This window comes from Cajanus cajan, chromosome 3 (genome assembly GCF_000230855.2).
Source record: "Cajanus cajan strain Asha chromosome 3, NIPB_CcT2T_4, whole genome shotgun sequence".
Classification (NCBI taxonomy): Eukaryota; Viridiplantae; Streptophyta; class Magnoliopsida; order Fabales; family Fabaceae; genus Cajanus; species Cajanus cajan.
This window is the reverse complement of record NC_138519.1, coordinates 37,453,265-37,469,141: the sequence shown is the minus strand read 5'-3', so window position 1 is coordinate 37,469,141 and position 15,877 is coordinate 37,453,265. Positions and strand designations below refer to the sequence as shown.

General features: G+C 32.0%; 1 protein-coding gene across 3 annotated transcripts; it reads left to right on the top strand.

The window, feature by feature from the left end:
• The first annotated feature begins 4,643 nt into the window (after positions 1-4,643).
• Positions 4,644-14,828, top strand: LOC109808856 (alpha/beta-Hydrolases superfamily protein). 3 transcript variants are annotated; one of them, XM_020372016.3, is made up of 13 exons: positions 4,648-4,955; positions 5,044-5,098; positions 5,459-5,514; positions 6,088-6,188; positions 6,425-6,494; positions 8,083-8,152; positions 8,584-8,640; positions 8,744-8,811; positions 8,912-8,992; positions 9,471-9,548; positions 9,684-9,839; positions 11,491-11,643; positions 14,368-14,828. In XM_020372016.3, exons 1-13 carry the CDS (start codon positions 4,782-4,784, stop codon positions 14,449-14,451), a joined length of 1,203 nt encoding a protein of 400 aa, XP_020227605.1. In that variant the 5' UTR covers positions 4,648-4,781; the 3' UTR covers positions 14,452-14,828. The 3 variants fall into 3 exon arrangements, with proteins under 3 accessions (XP_020227606.1, XP_020227605.1, XP_020227607.1); XM_020372018.3 differs by having other exon boundaries at positions 4,824-4,955; positions 5,039-5,098; XM_020372017.3 differs by lacking the exon at positions 8,912-8,992 and having other exon boundaries at positions 4,644-4,955.
• Positions 14,829-15,877: the final 1,049 nt, after the last annotated feature.

Genomic DNA, 15,877 nt, shown 5'->3' with positions numbered 1-15,877 from the left:
GTGAAGCTTATCTGTACGGTTTTTATGCCATGGAATTTTAGAGTTTCATGGCCGAAGGGTCTTTAGTATATTCAAAAGGTTTTGTCCGAAAGCTTTATGCCGAAGTGTCGGGATATAATAGCCTCGAAAATTGATTGATTTGAAACCGATGGGCTTTTAAAATAACTGTACTAGGCCGAGGGGTTTTACAAACTCATAGGCCGAGAGGTCTTTTCAAGATAAAGGCCTTAGGCCGAGGGGGTGTTAAACGTTTGAATTCATACTTTATCGGTTGTGCCCTCGGCTAGGGTTTTGTTGTCTTTTCAAGATAAAGGCCTTAGGCCGAGGGGTGTTAAACGCTTGAATTCATACTTTATCAGTTGTGCCCTCGGCTAGGGTTTTGTTGTTTCCACACTCGGCCGAGTGTGTCTTCGGCCGAGGGTCTCGAGTTATTTTTATGTGCTTAGTTAAGTAAGTTTTCGGCCGAGGACTTGAGTTATTTTTCACGTTCGACTGAGTGTATTCTTGGCCGAGATTTTGAGTTGTATTTTCACGCTCGACCGAGTATGTCCTTGGCCGAGGTCTTGATTTGTTTTTCGCGCTCGACCGAGTGTGTGCTCGGTCGAGGTCTTGATTCGTTTTTCGCGCTCGATCGAGTGTGTGCTCGGCCGAGGTCTTGATTCGTTTTTCACGCTCGACCGAGTGTGTCCTCGGTCAAGGTCTTGATTCGTTTTTCACGCTCGACCGAGTGTATCCTCGTCCGAGGTCTTGAGTTGTTTTTCACGCTCGACCGAGTGTGTCCTCGGCCGAGGTCTTGAGTTGTTTTTCACGCTCGACCGAGTGTGTCCTTGGCCGAGGTCTTGAGTCTAGGAGCTCGTTAAACCTGAAAATATTTCTTGTATTATTATTCACTGGGGTATCTCGTTAAAAACATTGCTTAGCAAAAACCCTTTCACGTTCTTTTAGGGATAAAAAGCTAAGCAAGGAAAAGAGTACACCGAATTACAATGTTTTTCATCTGTAATACACTTTCAAATGTGTTGTATTCCATGTTCTTGGCATTAACTTTCCATTTAATTCTTCTAGCTTGTATGCTCGCATGTTTTGATTAATTCTGTATGGTCCATCTCAATTGGCCGAGAGCTTTCCTTCCCTTAGATTCTTTCTTGCTTCTCAATTGGCATAGCCTCGGCTCTAGCTTGATTTCTTGATTCAATTAATTCCTCCATTTTCATGTATTTTTCAGCCCTTCTCCTCAAGTTATTCATATCCAACGGAGGTTTTTTGCATAAACTATCTACAAAAGGTCCGAGTTTCAACGCTGTGTTCAACCTATCCATTGCGACAGCTGGGTTCAGGTTTTTTATCTCCATTGCGATTTTGTTAAAACGATCCATAAATGACCTTAAGGATTCCTTCTTTTCCTGTCTGATGTTGGCCAACGCCAATGATGTCAGTTGGTAAGGTCTGCTTGTAGCAAATTGTACTGTAAATAAAGATGTTAGTTCTTCAAATGAATTTATGGAGCTGGGGGAAAGCTTAATGAACCAACTCAATGCTCGTCCTTTTAGTGAAGTGGGGAAGAGGCGACACAAAGCAGCGTCTTCTGTTGTCAGCAAGGTAACCTGTGTGAGATATGCATTCAAGTGGTCATCGGGATCTGAGGATCCATCGTACTTCTCTAAAGGAAGGTTTCTCCAACTATCAGATATGGTTGTCTCCATAATGTTTTGAGTGAAAGGGTGCTTGTATGAGCCGGGTGTTGCCACTATCCGAGAGGGAGGTTTCCCAAGAATGGTTGATAACTGCATGAGAGGAACGTGTTTTTTTGGAGTTGTCGGTACGTGATATGAGGAGGCCTCATTGTTGGGTTGTTTAGTAGGGTTCCAAGTTTTGTTCAAGCTTCTCAACTCGGCATTTTCTCTCCTGAGTACTTCAAGCTCCTGAGCGTCTCTTTCTCGGGCTTTCTTGACAGCTGCTATTTCTTCACGAAGCATATTCAAAGCTTTTGAGAGATCAATTTGATCTTCCACAGCAACCGGCCCCGAGTCCTGTTCAGGTTGAACCGAGTGGTTGTTGTTCCTGGTAATGACCATCCTCTACAAAATCTTCTTCCTGCAAAAGAGATAAACAATGCGGGCCTTCAAAACGGGCCCCACGGTGGGCGCCAAAATGCACCTGCACGAGGGTACTCCGATAATTTTGCTACTCCTGCTGGGTCTTCGTCTTCCATGAGGTATCCTAGGGAAAGAGAGGGGTACCTGCAAAAGACACTCCAATGCTTAAGTCAGTCCTCGGTCTCAGAGATATCAATGCTAATCAAATTGGTAATTATCAAAACGTACCTCTCTTTGTCACTGGTCATACTTATTTATACTAACCTTGATGGGCCAGGCCCATATGTAGGCCCATAAGAGGATCCATTAATGATACGAGAAGTCTTCAATGTGATCGCAAGGAGTTATAGATTCTTCTAAGGTGCTTTCCCTAATATTCATACCATTATCCGGTATATTATCTTTAATTTGAATTAATGAAATAAAGTATCAAATAGTTTTCAAATTTATTAAAAACTTGCAAATTTGATATAGATTAATAACTTTTGATTAAATGGTTGAATTGTTGAAATTTGATGTAAAACATAAGTTATTTAGTAAAGTAAGTGAATCTCTTATTCTAAGAATAAGTCTAATTAAATTTACTTCACTCAATAACTCATATTATACTTAAATTTATTTCACTCAATAACTTATGTTATACGTCAAATTTTAATAACTTAATCATTAAATTAAAATTTCTTAATGTATCAATCAAGTATGTAATTTTTTTAGAAAATTAAAAAATATTTAATATTTCATTTTTTTAATTTAGATTGACAGATAATCATAAAAATATTTTATATATTAATTTAAATTAATAAAATAGAGTATTAAATATTTTATTTTAAAAAAAAATTGTAAACTTAATTTATACATTAAGAATTTTTAATTTAATAGTTAAATTATTTAAATATAATATAAAATACGAGTTATTAAATGAAGTAAATTTAATTAGATTATAGACTATTATTATTCGTGTACATGTTTTTTTTTCTTTATTTTATATTTTTGCAATCTGTGTTTTTATTTTAATATTGTTATATTTATATTTAATGGAAGTAAAATTATGTTGTTTGTCATTGTACTTCCTTCAAGGTGGAATGTTCTAATTAAAGCTATTTTGTATAAAGATGCATTTTAATTGGAATTATATATGTCGAAAAAGAATTTTTTTTATAACAATTCGTGTTATAAAAAATTGAATAATTACGTTATCTATTTTGCTTTTTAAAAAAGGATCAATAAAAAATACTAGCTCAATCAAAATCATTTATCTTTCAATAAATCCCATGATCTTTTCTCCTGCAATTCAATTATAGTTTGTTAGTAAATAACTTCATTTTCTTAATCATGTGAAAATAACTTCTATTACATACCTTTTTATTCTTTTAAAGGTTGATAAAATTGGGGCAATCAGTGTAAAAAAAAAAAAAAATCTCTCGAAAGTCATTGAAGTAAGAAATAATGTAAAATTTATGTGATATATATATATATATATATATATATATATATATATATATATGGATTAATTCTTGTAAATTATTATATATTATTAAAAAATTACACTACCTACAATATAAAGCACCAATCATAGGAAATAAGTTTTAAGAGTGGTCAAATAATATTATTGTATATATTGACGCACATATTTAATTAGTTTGCTCGTTTTAAATTTAGAAATGTAGCATTATTGCGTTTCATAAAAATAAATTTATAAATGTACTAGTAAGACCATTCGGCCGCCAAGTAGCCGACAGTCGATCGGCACCTGAACGGCCGAACCAGGTAGCCGACAACTGATCGGCCACCGAATGCTCCATAAATTCAGAATCATCCCTAGTCAAGGATTAGGGATTACCTCTAATCAAGGGTTAAGAGTTAATCACACCAATAAGCCAATTAGAGACGTATTACCTAATATGGTAATCCTGTCGCAGGGTCCAGGAAGTCAGGACCCATAAATGTCAGTATAAATAGTTCATGTCACGAGGTAACGTCACTTTTCATGAATTACTATCTATATTTGTACCTGTCCTGACTTGAGCGTCGGAGTGACTTTTGCAGGTGCCCTCTCTCTCACCGGAATATTCGATCGAAGCTCTCGTTCGGCCCTCAAAATACGAGAAAATTACTAGTGTGCCCTTCAGACAGGTACACATACCATCATTATAATTTATATAGATTAAAAAAATACTTTCTGTCACATTTTTCTACTACACTTTTCTTTTTCATTTTAAAGATTTTTGAATTAAAAAAATTAAAATTATTAAATATATATAATTTAGTTTTTAATTTAACAAAAATAACATTTTTTATATAATATTCGTAAAAGTTAATGATCAATATTAGATTGCTTATTTAAGAGATATCACATCTCAAAAGATAATCGATTATCGATCGCTTCTAAAGGATTTGATTTGTGCTTGATTCAACCAGCAATATTCTTAGATTTCCCAGCATATTCCATTCTAATTTCTTACCTATTTGAAAAAGAAAAAGAAAACTGGTTGGCCAAAAAGAAGTTTGGTGGTGTGAGGACCAGAGAATCCCTATCCCTTCCCAAAATTAATGGGCAAAACAAAACAAAACATGTTTCATTTTTTATGTTGGCATCAAAACAACTACTAACGGTATTTCAGTTAAGTTACTTTTCCTCCTTCACTCTCCATCCAAAACCAACCACTCCTACTGCTTCACATTGTTATGGCCATTCAAGCTTTTCATAGCTCTGCATGTTACTTCCACTCCCACCTTCTTCACTCTTATTCCACCACTGCATATCCACCATTCCTTGCTTCAAGGAGGTTCCAATTATGCCCTTCAGCAAGAAAACCTCTCAAGTTGAGCTGCAGTTCGAGTGGCAACAATGGTGACCAAGTATGCTTTTTTTGTGTTAATGGGTTTTCCCAAGTTTGGTTCTTGAAACTTTGTTTCAAATTCAAACTCTTTGTTAGTTCTAGTGCAGGATTACCTTCTGGATGCTCCAGTCTCTGTAGGAGATGGATTCTCTTTTAGTGGAGGTAAAAATGGGTGGATCATGGATTGTGAAAAACATGCTCATAGTGAGACATTATGTCTGTTGGAGTAAACTTCTCTGAAAGCAGTTTTAGAAGAGAAAATTATGGAAAAAGTGAAATAAGTTTCTCTATCGGCTAAAAATTCGTTCCATAAGTTAATTTGTAAAAGTTTTCTCCCATTGACTTTTACAAAATCTTATTTTTAACTCATATAAACTAATTTTAACTTATGGAGAAATTTATTTTAATTTTTCTTCCTATTTTTTTCTTTTAGAAATGTTTTCGGAGAAATTTATCCAAATAGGTAAATGTACTTTTTGTGATTCTTCTGACAAATCTTTTTGGATCTTGTCATTCTGACAGGAAAGTATTCAGATGGGCCTAGTCCAAGCGATGAATGGTTTAAGCAAGGGAAAAAGGTAAAAAGTGATTAATTATCTCTCTACTCTATCTTTGTTTTTCAATTTCTGTTAAATTGGGGGCTTCCTGTAATGTTATGCCTCTTATATTTTAGAGTGAACTCATACCTAGGCCCTTCAAAATAGAAGGGGCATTATTTAGTTTCTGGAAAAAATTGTGTCATCTATTCAATCCTTCAGTTATGTAAACTGTCATTATTTGGTCACTCTATGCTGGACTTAACGAAAAGAGTGTACTGAAACCATAATTTAGGAAATGATTTGATGGCCTTTTGCATGCTTTTGGGACTAAATTGATGACAAAATCTTTGGAGAACCAAACTGATGACATTTTGTGTTACGGAGTGACTAAGTGACTATGCTTGTATTTTTGGATGATGAAAATACGGGTATTAAAACATTGATTATTGAAGTATACTTTTGATTACTTCCAATAATACATTTCATTGAAACATGATCCGATACGGAGAAAATTGTCCTTTTGATATTTCAACTTCATTTCCACGAGGTTGCAATTTCATTATTTTCAAGCCTTTTTTGGTCTAGTCCATAAGTTTTCTGATATATTATCAGGTTAAAGCCTATTCAATTCCTGGCACTGGTGAAAAAGCAAAAGATCCAATTTTTGGACTTGCTATGGGTGCTGGGTCTCAAGCTACTGGTGATCGTTACAGGTAAACTAGATTTATCTTTATATGTCCAATGACTTTGTTGAAGAACACAGGAGAATTTAAAAAAGGAAATGGGAAAACAAATGGCAGATATGTGACATGAATATGTAATTCATAAAAACATAATGTTAATAACAATATTTTAATTTGTAGAACTTTGTTTAAAGTAGAGATGAGACATGGAATTGTTTTCAGAGATTCTAATCGAATCATATTTTGTCATTGATTTTACATAATAGATGGTTTTGTGTTGAAAGCGGAAGTACTGATAATCCTCCAGTGATACTAATCCATGGTTTCCCTTCACAGGTGAGCTTTATTTGGCAACAAGTTATAAGAAATTTTAATGGGCGCTTTCTTAATTTTATATCATTATTATAGAATGAGATTAGTTTACTTTGTTTCCTTAGCTATTTTTAACTGATAACTCTAATCCATGGCAAGCTTGAGTCCACAAACCACAATCTGATTTAAATTCTTTAAGAAATCAAATTTGTTCATGACTCTACAGGTTAGTGAAACAATTGCGAAGAGAACATGTAACATAAAAACCCGAAGATGATCCACTCTGAATGTGTTTTATGTTATTAAACAGTGCTTATAATAATGTATACTCATTGGCAGACCAATCATTAGCCAGTGTTGGAATATCAGTAACCTATTGTTAGTTAGCTTTATAACTAGTCATTGATTAGCTCTTGTACTCACTCATGCACTTATAGTATAAATAAGATGGGCTGTGTCTACACACGCCATAAATTTTTCTGAAATACTCCTTGTTAAAGGTGTTTTTGGATCTTTTTGTTGGTGTTTGATGCATGACCAAGGTTCACACTGAATGTTAGTTTACACCCAGCCATGGGAGTGTATCACCTAATAGGCATTGGACTGAGGTGTTGTACTCAAACCCCGTGACTTTGGTTTGCTGACCTGTCTTCTGTTGTCAATGAAGTTTTGAACAAAATGACTTCAGACTCTAGTAAAGGGCTTTCTTTTTGTGCATTACTGGGTAGTATATGAGTGTAGTGAAGATCAGCTTAGAGGTTGAGTGTGTTAGATTTTCATCTTAAAACTAGTTGGCATTAAGTAAGGTTGTTCAACAGATATATAAGTTACACCCCAATAATTGAGGTAGACGACGTGGGAGTGAGATTCCATATTAGATTCCATCTTAAAACCAAATGACATTAAGTGATGTGAAGTTGTCTAACAAATATATAAGCTGTACCCAAAAAATTGAGGCAGGCGATGTGAGACCTTCCAACATAGTGGACTGTTGATGAGAAAGGGTTGAGACTGCTAAACCTGTGTCATGTACTTGGGATGTGCGTTGAACAGAAGTTAGTAGTAGGTCAACACTAGGGGGAAGGTTAAGGATCACTGGAAGCTATTTGTAATGTCATTCCTGAAAGTGGTGTTGTGTTATTCAGTGAAAAGCACTGGTTGCCCAATTTCTATTTTTGAGATAGGCTGGTATGTTTGATGTTCTTGGTTTTGTAGTTGTGTGTATTTTTACAACAACCTGAGAGCTTAATAAGCATAATCTCGAGGGTGACTGTTAGAATAATAGTTGGATGGGATTCATTATCATAGCTGTTTGGACTCACTAACACATGACATATTGACATGTTACAATATTAATAGTTATGACTTAAGTTTATAGATATTTATTAGCCTTGTAATCTGTCCTTAATTAGTTATTGTATTGAATGAACTCAACATACAGAAAATGAACTGTATGCACTCATGGACTGCGTATTTCAGTAATAGTCAGTGTTTTTATCACTTCCATATAATTGGAAATGTTAATAACAGTATTAAGACTTTTTTTTTATCCCATACATATTATATATATTGAGAAACAACAACTTTTATGGCAAATTTATGATGCTACCAGGCATATTCTTATCGCAAAGTTCTTCCAGTACTCTCCAAGGACTATCATGCTATAGCATTTGACTGGCTAGGTAAGTTTACAATGCTTATATTGAATTTGAAATTAAAAATACTCAATTTTATTTTTTTAGATTTTTTTGTCACATTCTGAACTATGCTTTATGTCATTGCTTACTTTATGCATTTTTAATTCATATCAACCAAATTAATAAATGTTAGAAGAATCATGAAAGGATTTCACAAAATGCCTTCAATTTTGTGCACTAGCTTGACCTTTAGTATTGTATTATAGCTGTATAATTTCCTCTTCAGCTCAACTAATGCAATCTTTTTCAGAACAACTAATGACTGGTCTAATTTACAAATTTTTGTTCAACAAATTTATCCATGAGATGGATTCTTTATTTAGTAACTCGTTTTTTAAATTTTTTACTAACATTTCATTAGTTTATTCACTGCCGCATAATCGGAAATGTTCAATCCATTTATTGTTTTTTCTCAGGATTTGGGTTTTCTGATAAGCCTCAACCAAGATATGGGTTTGACTACACACTGGATGGTAATTGCTTAAGTGGCCCAAGTAATTTGCTAGCTGTTTATTGAGAATTCTTGTTTTGCAAATAAAGGTGGTAAAATTGTGTTATTTTTCTTCTTTCCTGCAGAATATGTGTCATCATTGCAGTCACTTATTGATGAATTGGCTGTTACAAAAGTCTCACTTGTTGTCCAGGTAAGATTGCCTTAGTTGAAAAAAATTATGGATCTTCTAGCTGAAATTACCTGTTCTTTTGACATGTGATAGGAAGTTCTTTAATCTTCTTTGCTCACAGGGATATTTTTCGCCTGTTGTAGTTAAGTATGCCAGCATTCACCAAGAAAAGCTCAGCAACTTAATACTCCTTAATCCACCTGTATGTTTATTTTACCCATCAAAATTGACTTTGTCTTACAACTTCATTAGTTTCCCTTAGTGTCATTGTCATACAAATTCATTTTAGTTCATATTTACACCAGTAAGTTTAATTCACCCATCAATCAAATGCAGATACGAATGTAAGATACATACAACAATAGGATTATTTAAAAAAAAATATAAGATGGGATTATATTACACCTGTATGTTTATTTCACTCATCAATAAAATGCAGAAGTTTCCCTTAGTGTCATACAACTTCATTTTTCTTCATATTTCAGAAACTTCACTTCAGCTTCTACATGTAAATAAATTCTATTTTCCTCAATTAAAAGTGTATTTAGTAGTTTTCTCTTGTAAAAAAAGCTTGTCTGCTTGACTTTAATTCTGTTATTAATATCAGCAACCATCTGAAATGCTTTCCTAAATACTTCTTAACAGTTGTCACCTTGAATTCCTCTTTCTTATTTTATAAGCTAACAGCCCAACATGCCAAGCTTCCACCAACATTGTCCATTTTCAGCAACTTTCTGCTAGGTGAAATATTTTCACAGGTATAACATGTTCATACATCTTAATAATGTTCTAATATTCAGCTTTTATTTTATGCATATACATATCTGCTTGAATCAATAGTCTGATTAGTCCCTTAGGGTTCCAAATGATACACTTCTCTTCTGGATGATCAGGATCCATTAAGGGCCAGTGACAAAGCTCTAACAAGCTGTGGCCCCTATAAAATGAAAGAAGAAGATGCAATGGTCTATAGAAGACCCTATCTCACATCTGGTTCCTCAGGCTTTGCACTGAATGCAATTAGCAGGAACATGAAGAAAGACCTCAAGGTGAAATTTTAATATATTGAATCAGTTCTGCTGATTTACATGTATTTTCTCTTAAATATTGGAAGCATAAATAATGATTAAGTCATCAATGAGTTTACCTCACTTGAAACTTCTGTAGTGTATAGCTTCATTCATTCTTTTGACCATGACTTCTGTTGGTTGTTACCAACAATAACGTGAATGAAGCACTAGGAAAATATTTTGTTATTTCTATAACTATTTCTTTGGAGCAATAAATTCCTGTGTATGCATCAAATTTTGATAGGATATAAACTTCACTTTATCATTGGATTTTAACACTATTGTTCCTGTTTTTAGTTTTCTCATAGTAGTAGTTCAGAAATTAGATACTGCATATACTCTGAAAAAGTTGTTCGACCCCCACTAGTTCATTTCTTCCGGGTTGAAACCCTTTATGCCATTTAACCTTGTCGAGAAAAGGACCAACTCATGGTATCATAGGCCTTCTCAAAATAAAGTTGAAAAGCTTACTCCTATGTTGTCTGGTGTACCCTACAACCTCATATCACAAGGGTTGCATCTAGTATTTGTGTAGTAGTAGTGCTATATCATCCTACTAATCCTCCAAATACTTTATAAAGAAAGTATTAAATGAGAGAGTAAATGTTTTAATGTCTTGGAAATGTAATTCTTCCTCAAGATTCTTTCTTCTTCAAATTTGCAGAATTTCTAGGATATAACAGATGTTGCATTTGTTTACTATTTAGATTTGTTTGCTCATATTGTCTGGGGTTGAATTGGTCCCAACATTTTTAAGAATGTGTGTGAAAGGACACTTCAATATTTCATTTTGTTTGTTAATTTCTTTCCTTCCAAGTTCAAAGCATATTTAATATTTTGTTTAAACCAGTTCATTGAGCACAATTTCTACTTCCACTTGTTTTTTTATTATTTTTTATTTCTTAAAAACTGAATGTTAGCTACTTGGCCCAAATACATATATGAGCCATTAAATGCATATGGCAGTATCTATGCCTCAACTGAATTGAACCATTTCTATTGTGGAGTCCAACCTTTTTTCTTTCTTTGGATAGAGAAAAGTTTAGGGAAAAGGAGGGGTTTCCCTGTTCTGTGGAGATGGTCAGGGCATATGCCACAGACCTCGATTGTTCTACTTATAAACACATGTCACTCCTATTGTCTTAAAGATGTGGGACGTTGTTTGTACCTTATTGTTTCTAGATCCCTTTCATTCCGGGTATTAGGGATGTTACAGCTACCATCCTTGGTGAGGGGTTATAGTGGTACTTAATACTTATAGATGATATACCAATGAAACACCACAACAACGCTATCAAATTCAATGCAATTTTCTGCATCAAAAAATATAAAAAATAATAAAAAATTTCAAGACCTTTATGTATGGCAGATATTATACATTGGTTCGATTATCATAATTTCATTAGATAGAAATATTCTTGATTGTGGTGTATGTATCTAGTTGCTCACAAATGCAAAAGATCATATTGTACTGCACTGTCTAAAATACTTTCCCGAACTTTTCTAGTGCCTTAGTACCTCAAAAGTAATAAGTAGCATTCTTAGTGCAAAGAGTATAAATATAAAAGAATATTTTGCTTCTCTGTTATTTAATTGGTTTGGTGTTTGTTTGATTCACCTTTTCCCATAGAGATATGTGGAAGATATGCATACAATACTTAAGGACAAAAATTGGAAAGTTCAAACCACAATATGTTGGGGCCAAAGGGACCGCTGGTTGAGCTATGATGGAGTGGAGGATTTCTGCAAGGATTCCAACCATAAACTCATTGAAGTTCCTACGGTAAATACACCAGATTCATTTGCACATGCTTGATTTAGAGCTTGCTTGGATATAAGCTAGAAGTTCTATACTGAAAATGAAGAGTATTTTCTAGTAAAAATGTTTTTGAAAGTACTTCTAAGGTCGTATCCAAACAGGCTTTTAGACTAGTGTTGTTTTTCATTTGTAGTGTCTGGATGAAATTATTCTTTGAGAACAGTTTCCTTTCAGACTTCAGAGTTCTCACTTGTTATAAACATAATGATATCATTCTTTCAATGATTACCTTTAGCTGAGATACTTTGTGCAAGCTTATATTTGTAGAAATTGTGCCTATTAACATTTTATTTTGTTTCAAAGCCAAGGAGGAGCATGCATTCTTAAATGTTAGAAGAATTTGTTCTTTTAGTGCTTCCATATTAATAGGAAATGACTATTGTGGATTCTTTGTATTCTCTTCATATTCAAAACGATTTAATCTCCCATCCCAAAGATCTAAAATATGTGATATTGTGATGTTTATTTTAGGAAGTCAAAATTCTGATTTCAGTTTTATATTGACTTAATCTTTGCATGAAAATAGTATTCTGAGTTGTATTTAATTTTCTTGTGCTAATGCGTTCTCTATGTTTTGTTAAAAATCTAGGAAGTTGTTGACAATGTTCATTTAGTATAAATTGGGAGAACAGTTAAAAAATGATGCATGATAGGCACTGACGGATCCACTTGTATTGTATGAGTGTGGGGCACTTTCTCCCACTACCATTTTATACATACATATATTTTTATATTTAAAAAAATTATATATTTTAAAAAGTAAAAATTATATTCTAATAAAATAAATATATATTTAAATTATCTTATGTATAAAATATAAATTTGGAAGAAATGTTTATTTATTTGATATTTGTCAAACTTTCGAAGGAAATTAGTTCTCATATGTGATAAAAAATATTCTTTAATAATAAATCAATTTTTTTTAAAAGTTTAATTATAATATATGTATATATATATTAATATATATATATATATATATTAATGCTTACATATATGATGTAATATATTTGAAAATTAATTTTTGATAAAATAAAATTTGCAATATACATGTTTACCTTTTGTGCTTTTTATTTAATTATTGTATACGTTGATTAAAAAATTAAAATAGTAAAGATCGTAAGATTGTATGCATTAATTAAAAAAATAAAATAGAAAAGATTGGAATATTTATATTCTATTTATATTTTTTATTATAAAATATGTTTTAAAATAAATAAATTAAACTTGATTTTATAAAATTTAACATATTTATTTTTATATTTTTATTAGTATTAAATTATTATAAAACAGGTCTTTAAAATTGTAATTCTAACTAAATATTTAAAAAATGTTTATGACAGATAAAAGAGTAATTCATATTTAGAACATGTATTTTTAAAGAAGGTTAGGTCCAAACCTACTAAATTATAATATAACCTAGTCTGACCTAGTTTATTTTCATCCTTAATCATAATCGTAGATATAAAAATTTGTAAAAAATAATTATAATATATATTTATACTTTTAAAAGTTATACGTAAAATTTTGAATACTACAAATATATGAATAAATATTATTACCCTCATTATCTAAAATTTCTGAATCCGTCACTGATGATAGGCACCCTAGGATTAAATCTATAGCACTGGAGAGAACAAGAATGAACTTGGAGGTCCATAACACATAAAGAGAATTGTCTTTGATAGACATCAATAATATCTTCTTACATGTTAAATTGCATGACATGGTTATATGCACTAGCCACCATGTTTAAGTGTTCATGGAGCACCTGAGTAGTATGCCTAATATGATAGACGCCCATATATCATTGGAAGCCCAAACACTTTAGGGACACTCAGGCCCAAGAGGATTACTCAGAAGTCCACTTGGCTCAATAGTCCAGTTCTTGAGAACATATCTGTCGCATAAGCTCCCAAGATACAACGGGACTTCCCAACAATGGAACTATATTCAATTATGGTGGAATATCTCATTGACCGTTTGTAATATCTCATTTTTATAACAATATTTTTATTGTTATGTGAAGACTCACTTGAGTTACCTGAGAAGCTAGACATTGCTCTAGAATCATCACTAGAACTTTCTCCTTTCACTGATGTGGTTCATTTTCACCTTGTGCACCAAGTATCATCAACAAAAAACCATATAGATACCCTCATTCACAAAAAGCTATCATCTAATGGGAGGCTGATCACTTCATTTTCTTGTAGCACTCTTCACTTGCCCTTTGTGTTCTTCTTGTTGGTATTTCCTACCTGAAGCAACATACATCACACCACTTATAAACCAAAAATTTGAGCATTCTCAAATATATTTTTGGAGATTGAAGTTTCTCAATCTAATTGAAGCATTTCCGTCCCCTATAGAATATTTGAACATACTAAGAAATAAGAATCATACATGTAGTGCCAACCTAATGATACTAAAGTGGATCAAAATATCACACTATTACTGGATGAAGGGGAGCCTCTAACTCACCCAAGAAGATACAACAACCTAACATTTAACTGTAATTGAACCTTTCATCCTTCATCATCCCATTATTTTTTGTTGTATGTAAGCTTGTTCATCATGCTATTTTTTCATACTATGGTGGTTGTAATTTTTTTAGATTTAGACTTTCTTATTCATAAACATTGTGCCTATTTTCATAGGGGTAACATATAATTAACTTCTTGTACTTTGTAGGCCGGCCATCATGTGCAGGAAGATTGTGGTGAGGAAGTTGGACAACTTATTTGTGGGATAATAAGCAAAAGGAACAAGATATGAGGATATTTTCTCATTGCGCCTTGATATGCTCAAAACTTTTGTTTCATCGGTTCCTATCTTTCTTCTTGGTCTCTATCCTTTCGATAAATCTTGATTCAGTGTCAATCTTGCTCTGCAGAAATGTGCTTTTTCAAAAGGTAAAGAATATATTCTATTGGAAGTGTATCTTCTTCAAGTCTCTCTTGTCCAAACTTCATTTGGCAGAGTACTCAAGGAAGAAGAAAATTTCTTAAAAAGGATTGTAAAACCTAAAACTTTCCTTTATAGAATCGTAGTAATTTGTTCTCTTTGACACAGTAAAATTTTAAAGTGATGTTTCTTCAAAATGGACGTCAGATAAATGAGGAGGAATGCTGGCAATTAGGCCTGTTCTAACATTTTATGGGCCCGAGCAAAATAATAAATAAGAACGCATATATATATATATATATATATATATATATATATATATATATATATATATATGTATATGTGTATCTAATTTTGGTATGCAAACATATATTGTATTAAAAATCAAATACAAAATTTTATTAAAATAATACATTTTTTTACATTAAGCAAATACTCCCTCAAGACTCATATATAAGCAAAAATACCTAAATTTATACATATTAAAGAAATTAGTTAAGTTCATTTAGTTTTATTGATTTCATATACAAACTAAATTTTACTTCCTAAACCAACCCTAATAATGTTTATTAGAAAGAGTAATCATTTAATTTTAAGGAATATTTTTTAAATGATAGTATTAAATAGGATCAGGTTAGTTAGAAATTTCCTTACATTTAAGTCAAAATATTATTTTTGCTTATGTAAACATGGTTAACACAATGTCTTAAAGTCAATAATCAAGGACTAATATATACTTATGAGACATAATTTTTGTTGTTCAAACATTATTTTATTACAAACTAGAATTAAATCTAATAATATCATGCCAAACATTATTCTTGCTTATGTTTGAGTCTAGAAGCAGTAATATAGTTTCAAATATTTAAAAAGATGTATTTCATTTATTATTCAATTTATTTCTACACTATTATTTATCGTTGACAAATATCATCATTAATTTCAAATTAAAATTTTCATGTATTTTTGCTCTTTATTCGTATATTAAATTTTAACTTTAACGTTTTTTAAATATGCATTGTACTATATAAATATTTATTTTTTATATAATTATAAATATAATATAGAATGATCAGAGAGCGAAAACTTCACCATACAAGTTAGATATTTTTATTAATACTATAGGATGAGATTCTTTCATAATTTGGGATTTTAGTTGGTGATTTTTATTTTGTTGAAAATTTTTTTTTTGCACAATATTATCATATGTCTATAATCCATTACATATCAGAATGAGTAAGAAACTTATTTAATATAAGTTTATCAATTTAATACATAAAGGAAAAAAAAAATAGCA